We start from the raw sequence: 15,901 nt of genomic DNA, 5'->3' as shown, positions 1-15,901 counted from the left end.
ATCAATAGTTCAACTGTCTATTTACTAAGAATTCAGCATTCTTTGAAAAAGTCATTCTTTAAAAAAGCAACTGATCAGGGCACTCGGGTGGCTCAGTTGTTTAAACGTCTGCCTTTGGCTCAGGTCATGATCCTAGGGTCCTGGGACAGACCTCCACATTGGGCTCCCTGCTCCTCCCTCTCCTTCTGCTGCTCCCCCTGCTTGTGCACTCGCTCTCTCTCTCTTTCTCTCTCTCAATCTCTGTCCAAAAAAATAAATAAAATCTTTAAAAAAAAATGATGCCTACAATTTCTAAACCACTCCAGGTCTCTCCCTTCTAAAAATGTTAAACACATTTAAAAGTAGATTATAGTGGCTTGATAATATAGCACACCATACTGAAAAGTAGTTCTACAAATTCTTACCAAATAGTGAACCAATTTTAATTTGAATATCTGTCCAGTTTCAGAGGGGAAAATCATGGGAAACAATTAGGTAGAATGAAAGGCAGTCAGATTTAGCATAGCTGGTGACAGTCTTTCTTTTCAAATTAAATCAACCCTGGGGGACAGAAAAGCAAATCTTTCCTCATAAAAGGAGATGAAAAGTTAAATGTAATTTAAGAAAATTTAAACAGAAGAGAATTAGGTAACTATGTAGTTCACTGGTAGTTCATTAATTCTCAATTGTATGCCAGGCTCTGCGTTGGGTGCCAAGAATCAAACTTTGAATGAACATAGCCATGATCCCTGCCTTGTTGGATATTTTAGTCAAGTCAGGGATATATTAAGAGGTGATAACTGAGTTGAAACCTATAAGATAATATAAATAGGAGTAATTCTATAGAAATGGGAAAAGACAGTTTTACAGGTAGGTACCAATAATATTGACATGCTCAAAAGGTAACAGAGAGTGAAATAAAGTCCATTACCAAAGGTATTTGAAGTACATCAAGTGTAAAGATCAGCAACAGTGATACCTGAGAAGTTTTGGTTTCAAAAATGGTCAGGGTTAGTAGATGACTCATCCTCACACGCAAAATCAAAGTTAGTAATTTTATATCATTTAAGTATCTATAATGCTTTAAGATATAATAGACATGATAACTATTTGCTATATGAAATGCAGCTTGAGAAGTTATTGAACTCTATTATTCTCTGTTATACTCATTAGAACGTATATTTATAACAAGACACCAAATAATTTCCTTTTATAGTCCCTTCTATGACAAGCATGATCAGGAGGAGAAGCCACTCTCTCAACAGTAGCGTGGCTAGAAGAAAATGAAAAGCTCTGTAGAGGCACCACATAAACCCATTTATTAAATAAAAGGCAAGTGACACACGGTATATCACCATTAAACAGTACCATACTATTATTTCCTAAACTGTAACTACATACTCATAGAAGTGATAGAAAAAATCTGAAACGAATTTAATTTAAAAAATGGAAATAAAATTATCTAACCTTATGATGTCTTTGGCTTTACATCCTATATGTTTAAAATCAAAATTAAGCCGTAGTTCATCCAAAGGAAGATCCCATATTTTGCTTAACTTCCCCATTTCATTAGGAAAGGATCTCAGCTCCAAATTGTAACTGACATCAAGGGAGGTCAGGTTTTCGAGACAGCCAATCTCAGGAGGAATCTTAATGAAATAAAAAAGGGCAAATCCAGTTGGTAGGAAAGAAGAAATGCGTGCTGCAAGAAACCAGATACTTCCTAGGAGAAAAGAAAGGCTCAGAGAGCCTATCAGCAAATTGTATAACCTTTCAGCAGAGTTCTAAAACTTTCCAAAGGCTTGTCATAGTTTTCAATATAATTATTCGAAGACGTAAGTGTAAAGGACTTACCCAAAACAATCCAAGTCACTTATTTATAATCTTAAAAGACCTGTCCTATCTTGGTATCATATTTCATCTCCTTATGACATTAAAAGTAAAGAAGTTCTTTATATTTACCTAAATCTAATCAGTAGTGACTTCAGTCTGCTCCTTTTACACTATATTCTTCACAAAAGCTATAAAGTTCTAGTCATAAACTTACAGGCAACTTAACATTCTTAAAATACAACTGAATGTTTATACTTTCGGTGGCCTTGTAATAGGAGTTTTTCTTTTCCCGTTCCAAATTATTAAGCAATACACATACTTTTACAATTTGCTGACCAAAAAATCAGGTACCAAAACCACTCAGTTATGCTGAATTTAACAGTTTCAGACACAATTCTTTTTGGCTTTCATAGGCAAAAAACTCGAAGTAGCAAAATTAGATATTTTTTTCTGAGATGAATGAATAATCAGTTTTAGATTTATAAACAGAGGCAACAGAGTGACGCAAAAAGGCTGACTCACTGGGCTAAAGGGCAACATGATGGAGGAATGCAGAAATTTAAGAAAAACACATGCTACAGATGACTCAGCAACAACTTGAGAAATGTAGATTATTTGCGAGTCTGTTAGCAGATCAGAGATTTAGTGATAAAATAAAACACTTAACACATTACACACATTCATGATTAAATATATATATTCATATGCTTCTTCAAAAATAGAGCACAAAGTGATTCTGACTAAAGGTAATCTATGCTAATATACCCACTTACTTCAGGGTAGGATTAGATCTTACTCAAAGGTAAGAAATATCAATTAGCAGACTTTCAAAATGATAATTTGTGATATTTTCAAATCATAAAAGTGCATTTTTAAATAGGCAATCATTTTAAACAAATAAGATAATCTCTTACCTCTTTCAGTTTATTATGAGAAAGATGTAGTTTCTCTACTCTTGACCACACATATGCTTTTTCGCTCAAGTCCAAGATGCTGATCTGATTAAAACTGAACAAGAGTTCCCTTAAGTTCAAAGATTTCCAGTGTGCAGGACTCGGCAGATACTCAATTTCATTGCTGCTCATATCTAAAGATCGCAAGCTAGAACCATACAGTATCAAGATAAAAAATGAGTGTTTCCAAAGTGCATGAAATAACATCACATGACACAACTTTAAAACTAACATTATTTATATTTAAGTATGCATGTATGTTTTTGTGTATATGTAGATAGATATGGGCTAGAGAAAAAGCATGTCTCACTAGAAACAACATTTAAATAAATAAAAGACCATTAAAACAAAATTGAAGCCTCATTTCCTTACTTCAGAAACAAAAAAATGTCAATCTTAGAATGAGAGAAAGACCAAGTGTTTACCATTGTTTACGATGCATGAGAAATCATAATGAACAAAAGGAAAAATGGTCATTTCTATACAAAATTTATAAATACGCCTTATATACAAGAGTCACAAGTATGTAGCACCCGCCTTCTCTTTTCATTTTCCTCATTACTGTGAAGATTCTTCAGAGGCTGTGTCCCAGAGCTAATGAATAATGTGCATGGGTATAACCTTTTACCAGCTTGTCTCAGTGTGATAAATATCACAACATTGAACATGATGTCTTGCATACAGTAGGCTCTCAAGGCAAATTGGTTGCTTTCAGGAATACATTACCCAAAGTTTGCAGGAAACAACAGAAAAACACATGGCATAAGCGTACGTGTGTAGAAAGAATAAAGACAGTGATTGTGATATATTTGACTACATAAAGGCTGTCTGGACTTTTACAATTATATGCTGACCCCTTTCATCTGGCATTTTTGAACCATACTGAATTAATTCTAACTGAGCTCACATAGTCGCACAGCCTGCTAGACCAAGGTTCAAACCTGCACAACATTTTTGCTCTTATTTTAAAATGACACAGGTTTTTGCCCTACATATCTCATAAAGATGCATAAATATAAGAAAATTAATTGGACTGTACTGGAGATAAGACGTGTCTATCTAACAAACAATAGAACTTAGATAAAGCCAAGAATCAACAGATAGTTCAAAAGAAGTCCCTGTTAGCCTCAAGGGGGACTTAAGCTGGCCAACTGCATAATCTTTTGTGAAACAAAAGAATATATTTAAAGAAATACATACAAAATGCTAGAAATGTATGCCTGAAGATATTGTCTAAAAGGATAGAGTAATTAAGGGGCTAAATAATATTTTTAGTTAACTGAGGAGAAATCTTCTTTATGGTATGTATCTCCTAACCAACTTTCATAAATATTTGACTTTCAAACACATTTTCAGGAATACATTATGTTTAAAATATAGGACCAACTATATCCTAGAGGTGTTTATACGCATGAGTTGAGAGTATAAAATTGAGTTGCCAGTGTTTAAGAACTGTGAGTTAGGCATATTACTTCATCTCTTTAATAAAATAATGTTCTCATTATAGAGATAACAACAGTTTTATTAGGAAGTTTAAAGATGATCCACCATTGAGCGGCTAAAACAGTGTCTGACACATTCTAAAGCTAGACTGAAATTAACTATTATATGTCTGTCTGACATCTTCTATAACCAGATTATAGCTAAGCATTATTTACCTGTATATGCATATATTTGCACATACACACTTATGGATCTGGTTTATAATGTATAAACCAATTAGAATGGTATTTAACATGATACATTTTAAATCTAATTAATGCCTAAATTTATAGTAAACAGGAAAACCTTCATTTTTAATTAAATTAACCAGAAATATTCCTAAATACTTGGAGCTATATAAATTGTCTTAATCTCTACCAAAAATGTCTAACTCAACATAAGTATAATTTCAAAATTAATAACATCCTAGATGCACATCAACCTCTAAGAGCAAGTAAAATTTTAAAGTTAAAGTGATAGCTCCCGTAATCTCAATCGTTTGTAATACTGCAACAGTTAATTAACCTTAAATTGTCTCAACACAATAGTACCCTAAATTAATATAAAAGTTAAAAAGTCCAAATAGCAACTTGGGTCTTTTGCCTAGTAAAATTCTAACATTCATAGATTTAAGAATATTAAACTGAGTAGCTTTAGAAATCAATTACAATTTGTAAATTAATTAATATGCCCACATCAAAACCATGTTTCTAAAGATTTTTTCCCAGCTCATGTGGTTTTAAAGTTAAAACAATAAACTTACTGTGGAAGATTTAAAATTACTTCTGGAACACACGTAAATCTGTTTTGAGATAGTTTTAGGCTTGTCAGGGAAGAAGGCAAAAGAGGCATAGCAGCTAAAAGAAAATAAAAGTGAGATAAGAGACATTTTAATCATTTCAACTAGATTTCCCTTAGATTCTACTATAAAAACAGCTACCAATCACTTAACTTTATTCACCTGTTGACAAAAAAATTCTACTTTTAAAATAAGGTAACTCCCTTACTCCTTTTACTAAACATCAAAACAATGGACCATACTTGTAAGAGTATTTTCATCTGAAAGCGAAACAACCGTCCAAAACATAAATTCATCTGTCCAACATCGGTACAAAGTAAAAATTATTAGAATATTCATTCCAAAGTATGTGTGATATTATCATTATGTGTACATACATTCTGGATTAATTCAGATTACTCTTAAGTATATACAACAAAACACTTTCAATACTAATACACAATATGATGTAAAGATAAAAATCCTTTATAGTACCAACCAATAAAGGGTGTTCTATGGGGTAATGATGGGTATTGATCAATAAAAGCACTCTTGGATCACATGATCTTAAGACACTGAGGAAACATTAAGTAAAATGAAGCAAAATATCTCAGAGTTCTCAATATTCTCATGTAGTTTATGAACTTCCAAGAAGGAAATACAGTATGAAGTACCTCCAGGCAATAAAATTCTGTAGAACACAGTTTTGGAAACTGAGCAAATCATTCAGCCTGTTTTTCATCCATAAAATAGTGCAGCTAGACCAGATGAACTCTCTGATTCTTTAGAAATCTAAAAATCTATGGTTCTATGAAAGTGGCTTGAGAAATTATTTCTTAGCATTTTCAAGGTTAAAAATATGGGTTATGGTTTCTCTAGAAAATCTTCAAAGGTCAAAGTGTTCTAAGACACTGCTAGAAGATACTTTCCAAAGAGGCAGAAAGGAACATGCTATTATTTTTCACCTATATCTGAGAAGTATTTGTGGCAAAATAAATAACTCTCCTCTTAAGAATAAGAGGTTTAGATGCTATATGGAAAAGACGTGAATTCAAAGAATCAAAACTGCATTTCACATGGGATTATCTTAAGAGTTAATGCTCCCACTCAGATATCACTTCCCTAAAGCATCTTTCCAAATGTAAGACTACTTCTAAAACTATTAAAATTGTGTAGTGCAAAGCAAAAAGATTTTTTAAACTACTTGAATTCTATCTTTCTAGTAAATTAATTCTATGCACCTGAATATATCACACAAAAATCTCTCTTCCATTTCTTCAGTGGAGCAGAGATCATACCTGTCATACTCTACAAGATTTTTGTGAGATTCAGCTGAGATGACAGTAACCAACCCTCAGGGTCCTTGGGATGCTCCTCGTTCCAGATCTAACTTAAATGCCATAGATACAGAGACACTCCTCTGCCTCCAAAGTCTGGATGAGAGCCCCCTGATTACCCCTGTAGCATCCTCAACTTGTCCTCACAGCATTTAGCTTAGTTACTGAATGACTATCTTCTGAACCTAACTACTATTCTTTAAGGACAGAGACTGGGTTTGCTTTGCTCACTAGAAGGGAATCACTCTATTCCCCATTTTCAGGTTCATAGAAGGAACATAGTTGATATTCAAGAGGCCTAGAGGAAAGGAGAAAGGAGGAAAATATCCTGCAAATTAGCATAATTTTTTTCATTACTACCTTCTGTTCTGGAAAAATAAAATATTTCAGAATAAGTCCAATTGTATTCTGCTTTTAAGCAGTATTAAAAAATTATTTTACAGGGACACCAGGTGGTCAGTGAGTAAAGCGTCTGCCTTCGGCTCTGGTCATGATCTCAGCTCTGGGAAGGAGCCCCACATCAGGCTCATTTCTCAGTGTGGAGCCTGCTTCTCCCTCTGCCTGCAGCTCCCCCTGCTTGTTTGCTCTCTCTAACAAATATATGGATAAAACCTTTTTAAAAAATTTTTTATGGAGTCAGTATAGAATAGTCACATGGGTCGCAAGGTGCATGTGGTCTCCTTTATCTTCTTAAGGAAGATAAAATATGGGGAATTCCCATTTATTTCCATAAAAGTATTTTGTCCCTTAATGTTAGAATGTTCACAGAGACTACAAATAAATGTTAATTCCCTGTTATCTCACATGCTAAGAGAGCACGGAATATTTCACAACTTTTAATAAAAGTGATGATTATATCATGTATTACTGTAATATTCTGCACAGAGCAAGTGTTCAATCAATAACATTAACCATACTCATTTGCAAACTGTTAGCTGGTTAATTTTATTTCCAAAAGAAATAATAATAGTTTCTACACTTCTAATCCAGAAAATTGAGCAAACTTCAGTAGGAAACTCAGTATTCCTGCTTCAACCATCTCATGTAGCCATATGCATTTTAGTTTCACAGATTACAGCGCACCATAGTATGATGACTATTGGGAGTCCAAGGAACTTCTAGCCTATGAGCAATCTATTATAATTTTTTAATTTGAAAATTTTTTTCGATATTAAAAATTTTTAATTTTAGTACTTAAAAAATAAACTATTTTTAGAGTACCTTTAGGTGTACAGAAAAATTGAGCAGAAAGTACAGAGTTCCCATAAACCTCTTCTCTCCTCTCCACCATTCCTCCCACACACACATATTTTTATCCTTATTACTAATAATCTGCGTAGCTTGGTATATTCGCTATCATTGATAAGACAATACGGATATATTATTATTAACTAAAATTCATCATTTGCAGTAAGAGTTCACTCTGTGCTGTACACTCTCAGGGTCTTGACAAATATATAATGACAGGTATCCACATTACACTGTCATTCAGAATAGTTTCACTGTCCTAAAAATCCCACTCACCTCCCCCTTCCTCTCTCCTTCTTCAAACTCCTGACAATCACTGACAGTTTTACTGTCCCCACAGTTTTGTCGTTTCCAAAATGTCATATAGTTGGAATCATATAGTATGTAGCCTTTTCAGACTGGCTTCTTTCACTTAGCAATACACACTGAAGGTTCCTTCATGTCCTCATGACTTGCTAACTCCTTTGTTCTAATCACTGACCTGTTAACTTTATCTCTGAAACTCTCGCATTAAATTTAAGTTGAAATGCCACATTTATACCCTCAGCTAACATGTCCATGTATGACTCACCCTGTAATACTCAAAAGGACTGTTTAGTAGGAGACTCATATAGAACACTTACCGAGATAATTCATTCTGGCACTGAAACTCTCCATTTTAGGACATGCCTCAAGGAAGTCTTCTGATAGAGATGTAATGTGGTTTTTACTAAGATTTAAAATCTTCAGTTCCTTCAGGCTTAATGGGGAACATATTTCTGGTATTTTATTTCTAGTCATAAGAAACAAAATGAGGATTAAATGTCATAAATTCATATGCCTTGAAGAAAAAAAAAACAATTCACCTTCAAAGAAGAGCATCAAAGCAGATTTATTTTTAAATTAATTGTGAAAATTGATAGAAGCTATAATATTAATTCCCTCAATCTTTTATCATATGACTGCTTGAAACCCATTACTATGGAAAGAATGTCAACATATTTTATCAGTCTTACAAAACTTCAATGTAAAGCAACTCTTTTGTATTTAATGAACTCCCTTCTTACCCTTCTAAAATGAGCTGTTCCAATTTCTCTACCACATCACCAAGGTTCTCAGGAAAAGAAGACAGCTGATTATATGACAAGTTAAAATGTTTCAAGGTTGGGCACTTCACTGCAGGATCCAAAACTACTGAAGGGCTGATGTCGTTTCGAGAGACATCGAGGTTGGCAATACAATTCATTTTCAACAAGTAATAGGGAAATGATGTAAATTTATTACTGTGCAAATCCAAATGTGTCAAACACTTCAGGGTCTGGAAAGACAGTATTTTAAAATTATCTAACCATTTGAAAACCAACTGAAAAACTTGAAGTTAGCTAATACTTCTGCCTTCCTTACCTCCGGTAACTAGAACCATTAAGAATTTTCCCCAAAACTGAGAACACAATCCGCAAGAGAACTTCAGTATAACAACTGGTCCAACCATCCCTGCTATTATGTGTGTTAAAACCAGGAAAATGTAAGAGGTAAAGTGTCAGAAGCAATTCACAAAAACAAGGTTAAGAGTTTAATTCAGTTTCTTGGTAAATCATTCCTGCCAAGAGTGAAATGGAAGCAGAATAAGCCTCAATAAATATTTGAATTATTTAATGAATAAACAGTATAAAACAATCCCAGGGATACATTTCTTAAGTACTAGATTTTCAAAATTTTTATATATTTTAATATAAATAATATTTATAATATATTATAATATTTAATATATTTAAATATTAATTTAATTGATTTAATTAAGTAATTAAATATTTAATTAAATTTAATTTGAATATATTAAATTAATTAAATATTTAAATTATTAAATCTAAATAATTAATGATTATTAATTATAATGATTAATGATTATTTAACCATAAAAGTAGTCATTGTATACATGTTTTGTTTAGAACCCCCTCTTTGTCATGAAACCCTTTGTTTCGAATTTCTTTTTTTATTTTATTTATTTACTTATTTGAGAGAGAATGAGTGAGAGAGAACATGAGAGAGTAGAAGATTAGAGGGAAAAGCAGACTCCCCAAAGAGCTAGGAGCATGAGGTGGGACTCGATCCTGGAAGTCTGGGATCATGACCTGAGCCGAAGGCAGTCGCTCAACCAACTGAGCCACCCAGGCACCTGTTTCAAATTTCTAATCTCCATTTTTAAGCAATTTTTAATTTTACCATGATAACAGGAAACTTTCCATTTATATGTCAGTTTTTTAAAACTTGGGAGTGGATTATTGTAAAGGCTAAAATATCAAAACAATCTCTTCTCTATGCTCCTCCGTATATATCAATATATTCAACCTCAGAGAAATTCTAAAGCGTTTGATGTGATCATAAAGCTTATTAACGGATCTTTGCCCCAGAAGTTGTTTGGAAATATCTGCCATTGTTTCAGATCCTACCAGATTATTCAGAATGGAAGATTTTTTTTTTCCTTTTATTTATTTATTTTTTTCATGTTTAATTTTTTATTTTTTATAAACATATATTTTTATCCCCAGGGGTACAGGTCTGTGAATCACCAGGTTTACACACTTCACAGCACTCACCAAAGCACATACCCTCCCCAATGTCCATAATCCCACCCCCTTCTCCCAAACCCCCTCCCCCCAGCAACCCTCAGTTTGTTTTGTGAGATTAAGAGTCACTTATGGTTTGTCTCCCTCCCAATCCCATCTTGTTTCACTTATTCTTCTCGTACCCACTTAAGCCCCAGAATGGAAGATTTTAAAATTCTTTATTCTCAAATTTTAATGGAGAAATTTTTTGGTAGAGATAGCTACAAGCAGTAATTTAAAAAGTGCCATCTAGTGGTGCCTATTTAAAATTTCCTTGAGAGAAGATTCTGAGCTTGTCTGGTCTTTGAATACCCTTAATGTATCTTACCGTGTCATGCTCTTTTTGAATTGTCTTTGCTTTAGTTAGGGTCAATTCTAGTTTTCTTTATTTACTCTTTAACAAATATTTATTGAAGGTCTACCAAGTGTCAGCCATTAATTCTACCATAAATTAATTCAATAATCATCTATTGAGCCTCCACTGTATTTAAGACCTTATTTGGTACTGAGAATAGACATGAACAAACCTGAAACAGCTCCTGTTCTCAAGAAGTTAACAGTTAACTTAAAGTCTCAAAAGAATTATAAATTTTATAGGTGAGAAAAAAGAAAAATGCATTTGCAGTAAAACCAGTGTTTTATAAAGGATGATCCTTCATCAAACTTTGCAGTTCAGTGTAATAATTTAATTTAACAATTTAAATATTTGTATTCAATTTTTTTTAATTTGTCAAGATAGGTTCTTTGACTTCTGATCCATCATACATTAAAATGATGAACAAAGTCAGTATTCTGAGAACTACTCTATCAGCAGATCATTTTATACTTTAATTTTTGAAAATAGGAATGTTGAGAAAAAATATCAACTTTTAAGTTGCATGTAATTTTCTTTTTTTTTTTTTTTTTTTTGTCAGAGAGAGTGAGCACAGGCAGACAGAGTGGCAGGCAGAGGCAGAGGGAGAAGCAGGCTTCCCGTTGAGCAAGGAGCCGGATGTGGGACTCGATCCCAGGACGCCGGGATCATGACACGAGCCGAAGGCTGCCGCTTAACCAACTGAGCCACCCAGGCATCCCTGTAATTTTAAAACTCATTAAGTGTCTCAGGAATAGTTTAGTTGAGCCTCTATATTTTGCAGATGAGGACATGAAGGCTTAGAGTGGCCAGAGGAACACATACTTATTGTTAGACAGTTGGTGGCTGAGCCAGAGCCAGTGCCACCAAACCAGGTCTAATTCTAGTCTACCTCTTCACACTGTTTAAGTTGTCTTCCTAGAATTCAATAATTGAAGGCATGATGAACATGCAGCCTGGATACATCCTACCATGTACCACAGATCATCTGGACAGAACCTAGGATTCCTTTTTTACCAGATCACCATTCCTCAAAGATGCTCCTGAACACCACACAGACTAAGATCCCAATGTGAAAACCACAGGAAATGGGGAACTACTGTCAAACGATGCAGAAGCAGATCCTTCTTTCTAAAGATTTAACCATGCAAGTTAGATAGAAATACAAAAGCTCTTCGAATATCCTGAGAGTTAAAAGAACAAATTAAATTTACTTCACAGAGTTGTTGTGGAAAGCTCGTGAGTGCATTCTGATGAAGCTCCAGCTTTTCAAGATGCTCCAAATGACCACTGATACCGCTTTTCTGGCTCAAGGCATCAATATCTCTTAGTTCATTTGCTGAAAGGTCTAATGATGTGATATATTCTCTCTCCGAAGCCAGGGAAGAAATGCTGTCTGAATGCCTCATATGGGATTGAAGTTTTGATGACCCTTTTGTCAAAAACAAACACACAATGGAAATATGAGCAAGGAATCTAAGTTCACTTGGTAAACATTTACTGATCACCTACCAGTGTCAGACTCCTTTCAAGGCACTGGAGATTCAGTAGAAAATGAAACTACAGAGCTTACATTCCAGTTGCAGAGATGGACAATAAATAATAAATACTTAATCAAGTGGTAGAAGTAGTATAAAAAAAAAGGAGACCCGGAGAAGGGGATGAAGAGTGGCGTTGGTGATGGTAATATTTACATTCCAGAAAAGTAGAAGAAAGGATAGAAGAGTCAATCTTTCATAGCACCATAAAAGGTAAAATTTTAAATATGTAATTGTATTTCATTCTTCTATAGTGTGTGATACCATTAGACATATAATTTGAAGGTTATGTAAGATGAGTTGAACACCCAGAAAATCTGAGTAGAGGAAACTGTTATTAACAAAGTACTGTATTCTGCTCAAAATATCTACTTATTTATGATTACTTTCAAATACTTACTGAGTGAGTCATCTGAAGACAACATTTTTCTTTTTTGCTTCAGTAAATCTTCATGATCGAAAATAGGTCCCTATTTAAAAAATAGACAGGTTTAATAAAATCACTATCAGTTTTTGGAGCAAAGAGAACATTTCCTATTCTTTAAGATTCACTGTAAGATTTCTAGTTAAAACACTCAGGAGACTAGCCACACCATAAGACATAGACCTACCCTGGGCTCCATACAAATGGAGCTCTGAAAAGGAAAAAGGAAAAAAAAAATCATTTTGAAGTATACTTAGTACACATATGGCCCAAACATGCTAAAAAAATGAGCATGAGCATGAGTATTTAGAATGGCTATACATATATATATGTGTGTGTGTGTACATATATACCTATATATGTATATATATAGATATATATATGTATACATATATACATCTATATGTAGATATGTAGATATATATCTATATATGTACACACACACACACACACATATTCTACATATAAAGTTTTCATATACTAGGAAATTTCTGCACCAGTAGCTCCTAGCTTTGGCAAATAATTTCAGTTATCAAGAGACTATCAGTAACAAAACACACAACATAATGACAATTTAACTTACCAATGAGTTGGAATGCCTTTGCAAATTTGGTGAGCAACGCTGCAAGGCACGATCTCGGTAAAATTCTCCTACACTAATTGAATTAGATTTTCTTTTCACAAGAAATGAGCCTTCACTTCCTATTTTTAAATGACAAAATAAAGGCAAATAAAAAATGCTGACTCAATCATAAGATGCTAGTATCATAATACAATAATCATAAAAGGTTAAACATATATTCATTGATGGAAATTGCTCAATTTCCACTGTAACATCCTTAAAATAGAAATAATAAACTATGTTGGCTTTTCATTTTCAAAATTCAGCTACATTTTTCTTCATTTATAAATATTTATTGAATGGCTGTCCTAGACTAGATACTGAACAAGTGCTGAATAAAGATAAGCAGGAAAAACAATCCATGCCTGATATGAGCTCATAGTATAGTAGGAAAAAAACAAGTAAAAAAAAATAGTTACATGTTATAATAAATACATGTCTGTACAGGAACCAAAGAAAGTTTATACTTAAGCAAAGAAAGTTTATACACAAATTTGGAGCACTGGATGGCTCAGTTGGTTAAACATCTGCCTTAGGATTAAGCCATCTTCCCAGTGTCCTGGGATCAAGCCCCATGTCGGGCTCCCTGCTCAGTGGGGAGTCTGCTTCTCTTTCTCTCTGTCCCTCCCCCCATTTGTGCTCTCTCTCTCAAATAAATAAATCTTTGAAAAAAGAAAGCTTATACACATATCTGATCAATGTCATTCTTTTATGTTTCTTTGATTTGCTCTCAGAAAATTTTTGTTTAAATTTATTTAAATATTGGAATCACACTAAATTATCTCACATTCAGGAATCTTGAGAACGCCTCTATTTAAATTCCACATTATGTTATCTCATTTATGGAATGACATTAAAATGAAACTGAGTTTAGTTGGCATAAGCATCTTGAGAAAGAAGAGAAAATAACTTATTTTAAAATTATGGATTTAAAGAAAATAAGGATCAATAAACAAATTATATTAAGGATAAAAAATTTGGAGACATTACTGAAAAATCATGAGATTATAAATTCTACCACTCTCTATCTTACAAACATAAAGAATTAATTTTAAGTATCAAAACAAATTTAAAAATCTATATATCTAAAAATCAACTTTATAATACTCTATATAAATCTTAAAATTGATAAAAAGACTTCCACTTCATTCACTATTAAAACAATTTATCTTATAACTTTAATTATTTTATGCTTAAACATCTTACTAAAATAGACTTCACAGTTTAATTACATTTTTATCTTATAACTATTACATTTTCATAATTATCCTATTTTATGTCTGTGTATGTTGTATTAGCATATTGTTTATAGAAGCATCAAAGGCATTTTATAATTATATTTATGTCAGCATTTCTAATTTTTCCTTTATTTAAAAATACTTAAAGTGCTGCCTGGGTGGCATAGCTGGTGGAGTGTCCAAGTCTTGATATTGGGTCAAGTTATGATCTCAGGGTTCTGAGATCAAGCCCTGTATCAGGCTCCACACTAAGCATGGAGTCTGCTTGAGATTCTCTCTCCTTCACTCTCTGCCCCTCCTGCTCATGCTCTCTTTCTGCCTTCAGCTCAGGTCATGATCCCAGGGTCTTGGGATCAAGCCCTGCATCAGGCTCTCTGCTCCAAAGGGAGCCTGCTTCCTTCTCTCCCTCTGCCTGCCTCTTTGCCTACTTGTGATCTCTGTCTGTCAAATAAATAAATAAAATCTTTAAAAAAAAAAAAACTGCAATCCTTTATGTTTGTGCATCTAGTAGTAGAGCTCCACAACATGACTACAGTTTCAACACTTCTTTGCCAAATACAACAGGTAGAGAGAAAAATTAGTAAAGATATGGAAGACCTAAGAAACACAACCAAATTGATCTAATTGACCCAACAACTGCTGAATACATATTCTTTTAAGTTAAACAAAGAGCATTCACCAACATAGACCAACTACTTTAAAAAACAGCCAGAAAAAAAAAAAAAAAAGAAAAAGAAAAACAGCCAGACACAGATGAGAACAGACTATATTGTCTTATTCATATAAAACTTAAGAAAATACTAATTTAATCTATAATGACAGAAAGCAGATCAGTGTTTGCCAGGGACCAAGGATCAGGGTATTTTTGAAAAGGTATAAAGGAAATTTTTTCGATGATAGGAATGTTGCATAATTTAATAGTGGTGATGATTACATGGATGTATAAATTTTTCAAAACCCATGAAAACACACACTTAAAATGGGTGCATTTTATTTTATATTAATTATATCTGAATAAAGTTGATTTTAAAAAGTACTTGGGCCAGAGATTTGGGGATTCAGGGAGAACACTTACTGTTTGCTCTCTCAAATACTTTTATCTCTTACCCAAAGTTTTCATTCCTATCACGTCATTAAAAAAGCAACTCACCCCATTTTTACCAAACTGCTTGTATTAAATATGTCAGTTCTATAACTGTCATTATATATATTGCCATGACAACTTTTTAAGTTATTTCAAGGTGTTATTAAAATATTAATATTAGGGACGCCTGGGTGGCTCAATTGGTTAAGCGGCTGCCTTCGGCCCAGGTCATGATCCCAGCGTCCTGGGATCGAGTCCCACGTCGGGCTCCTTGCTGGGCGGGGAGCCTGGTTCTCCCTCTGCCTCTGCCTGCCTCTCTGTCTGCCTGTGCTTGCTCGCTTTCTCTCCCTCTATCACTGGCAAATTAAAAAAAAAAAAAAATATTAATATTATTTTAATCCTTCTAAAGGTAAAAATCTATTTGGGAAGCACTCTCCCAGACACTTTA

The 15,901-nt window shown here is 33.6% G+C and overlaps 1 protein-coding gene across 1 annotated transcript in view; it reads right to left on the bottom strand.

The window, feature by feature from the left end:
- The window catches only part of LRRK2 (leucine rich repeat kinase 2), a 131,945-nt gene that overhangs the window by 63,871 nt on the left and 52,173 nt on the right, over window positions 1–15,901 (bottom strand). The window contains exons 21-28 of the mRNA XM_082740711.1: window positions 13,093–13,211; window positions 12,486–12,555; window positions 11,762–11,979; window positions 8,657–8,907; window positions 8,234–8,382; window positions 5,011–5,104; window positions 2,727–2,913; window positions 1,447–1,628 (exon numbers count right to left, since the gene is read on the bottom strand). Of these exons, the coding sequence (XP_082596837.1) occupies window positions 1,447–1,628; window positions 2,727–2,913; window positions 5,011–5,104; window positions 8,234–8,382; window positions 8,657–8,907; window positions 11,762–11,979; window positions 12,486–12,555; window positions 13,093–13,211 (1,270 nt within the window). The remainder of the gene's footprint in view (window positions 1–1,446; window positions 1,629–2,726; window positions 2,914–5,010; window positions 5,105–8,233; window positions 8,383–8,656; window positions 8,908–11,761; window positions 11,980–12,485; window positions 12,556–13,092; window positions 13,212–15,901) is intronic.

The sequence above is a fragment of the Mustela nivalis genome, assembly GCF_964662115.1.
Source record: "Mustela nivalis genome assembly, chromosome: 7".
In the NCBI taxonomy this organism is placed as follows: Eukaryota; Metazoa; Chordata; class Mammalia; order Carnivora; family Mustelidae; genus Mustela; species Mustela nivalis.
The sequence above is the reverse complement of the archived record's forward strand: the minus strand, read 5'-3'. Positions and strand labels throughout refer to the sequence as shown.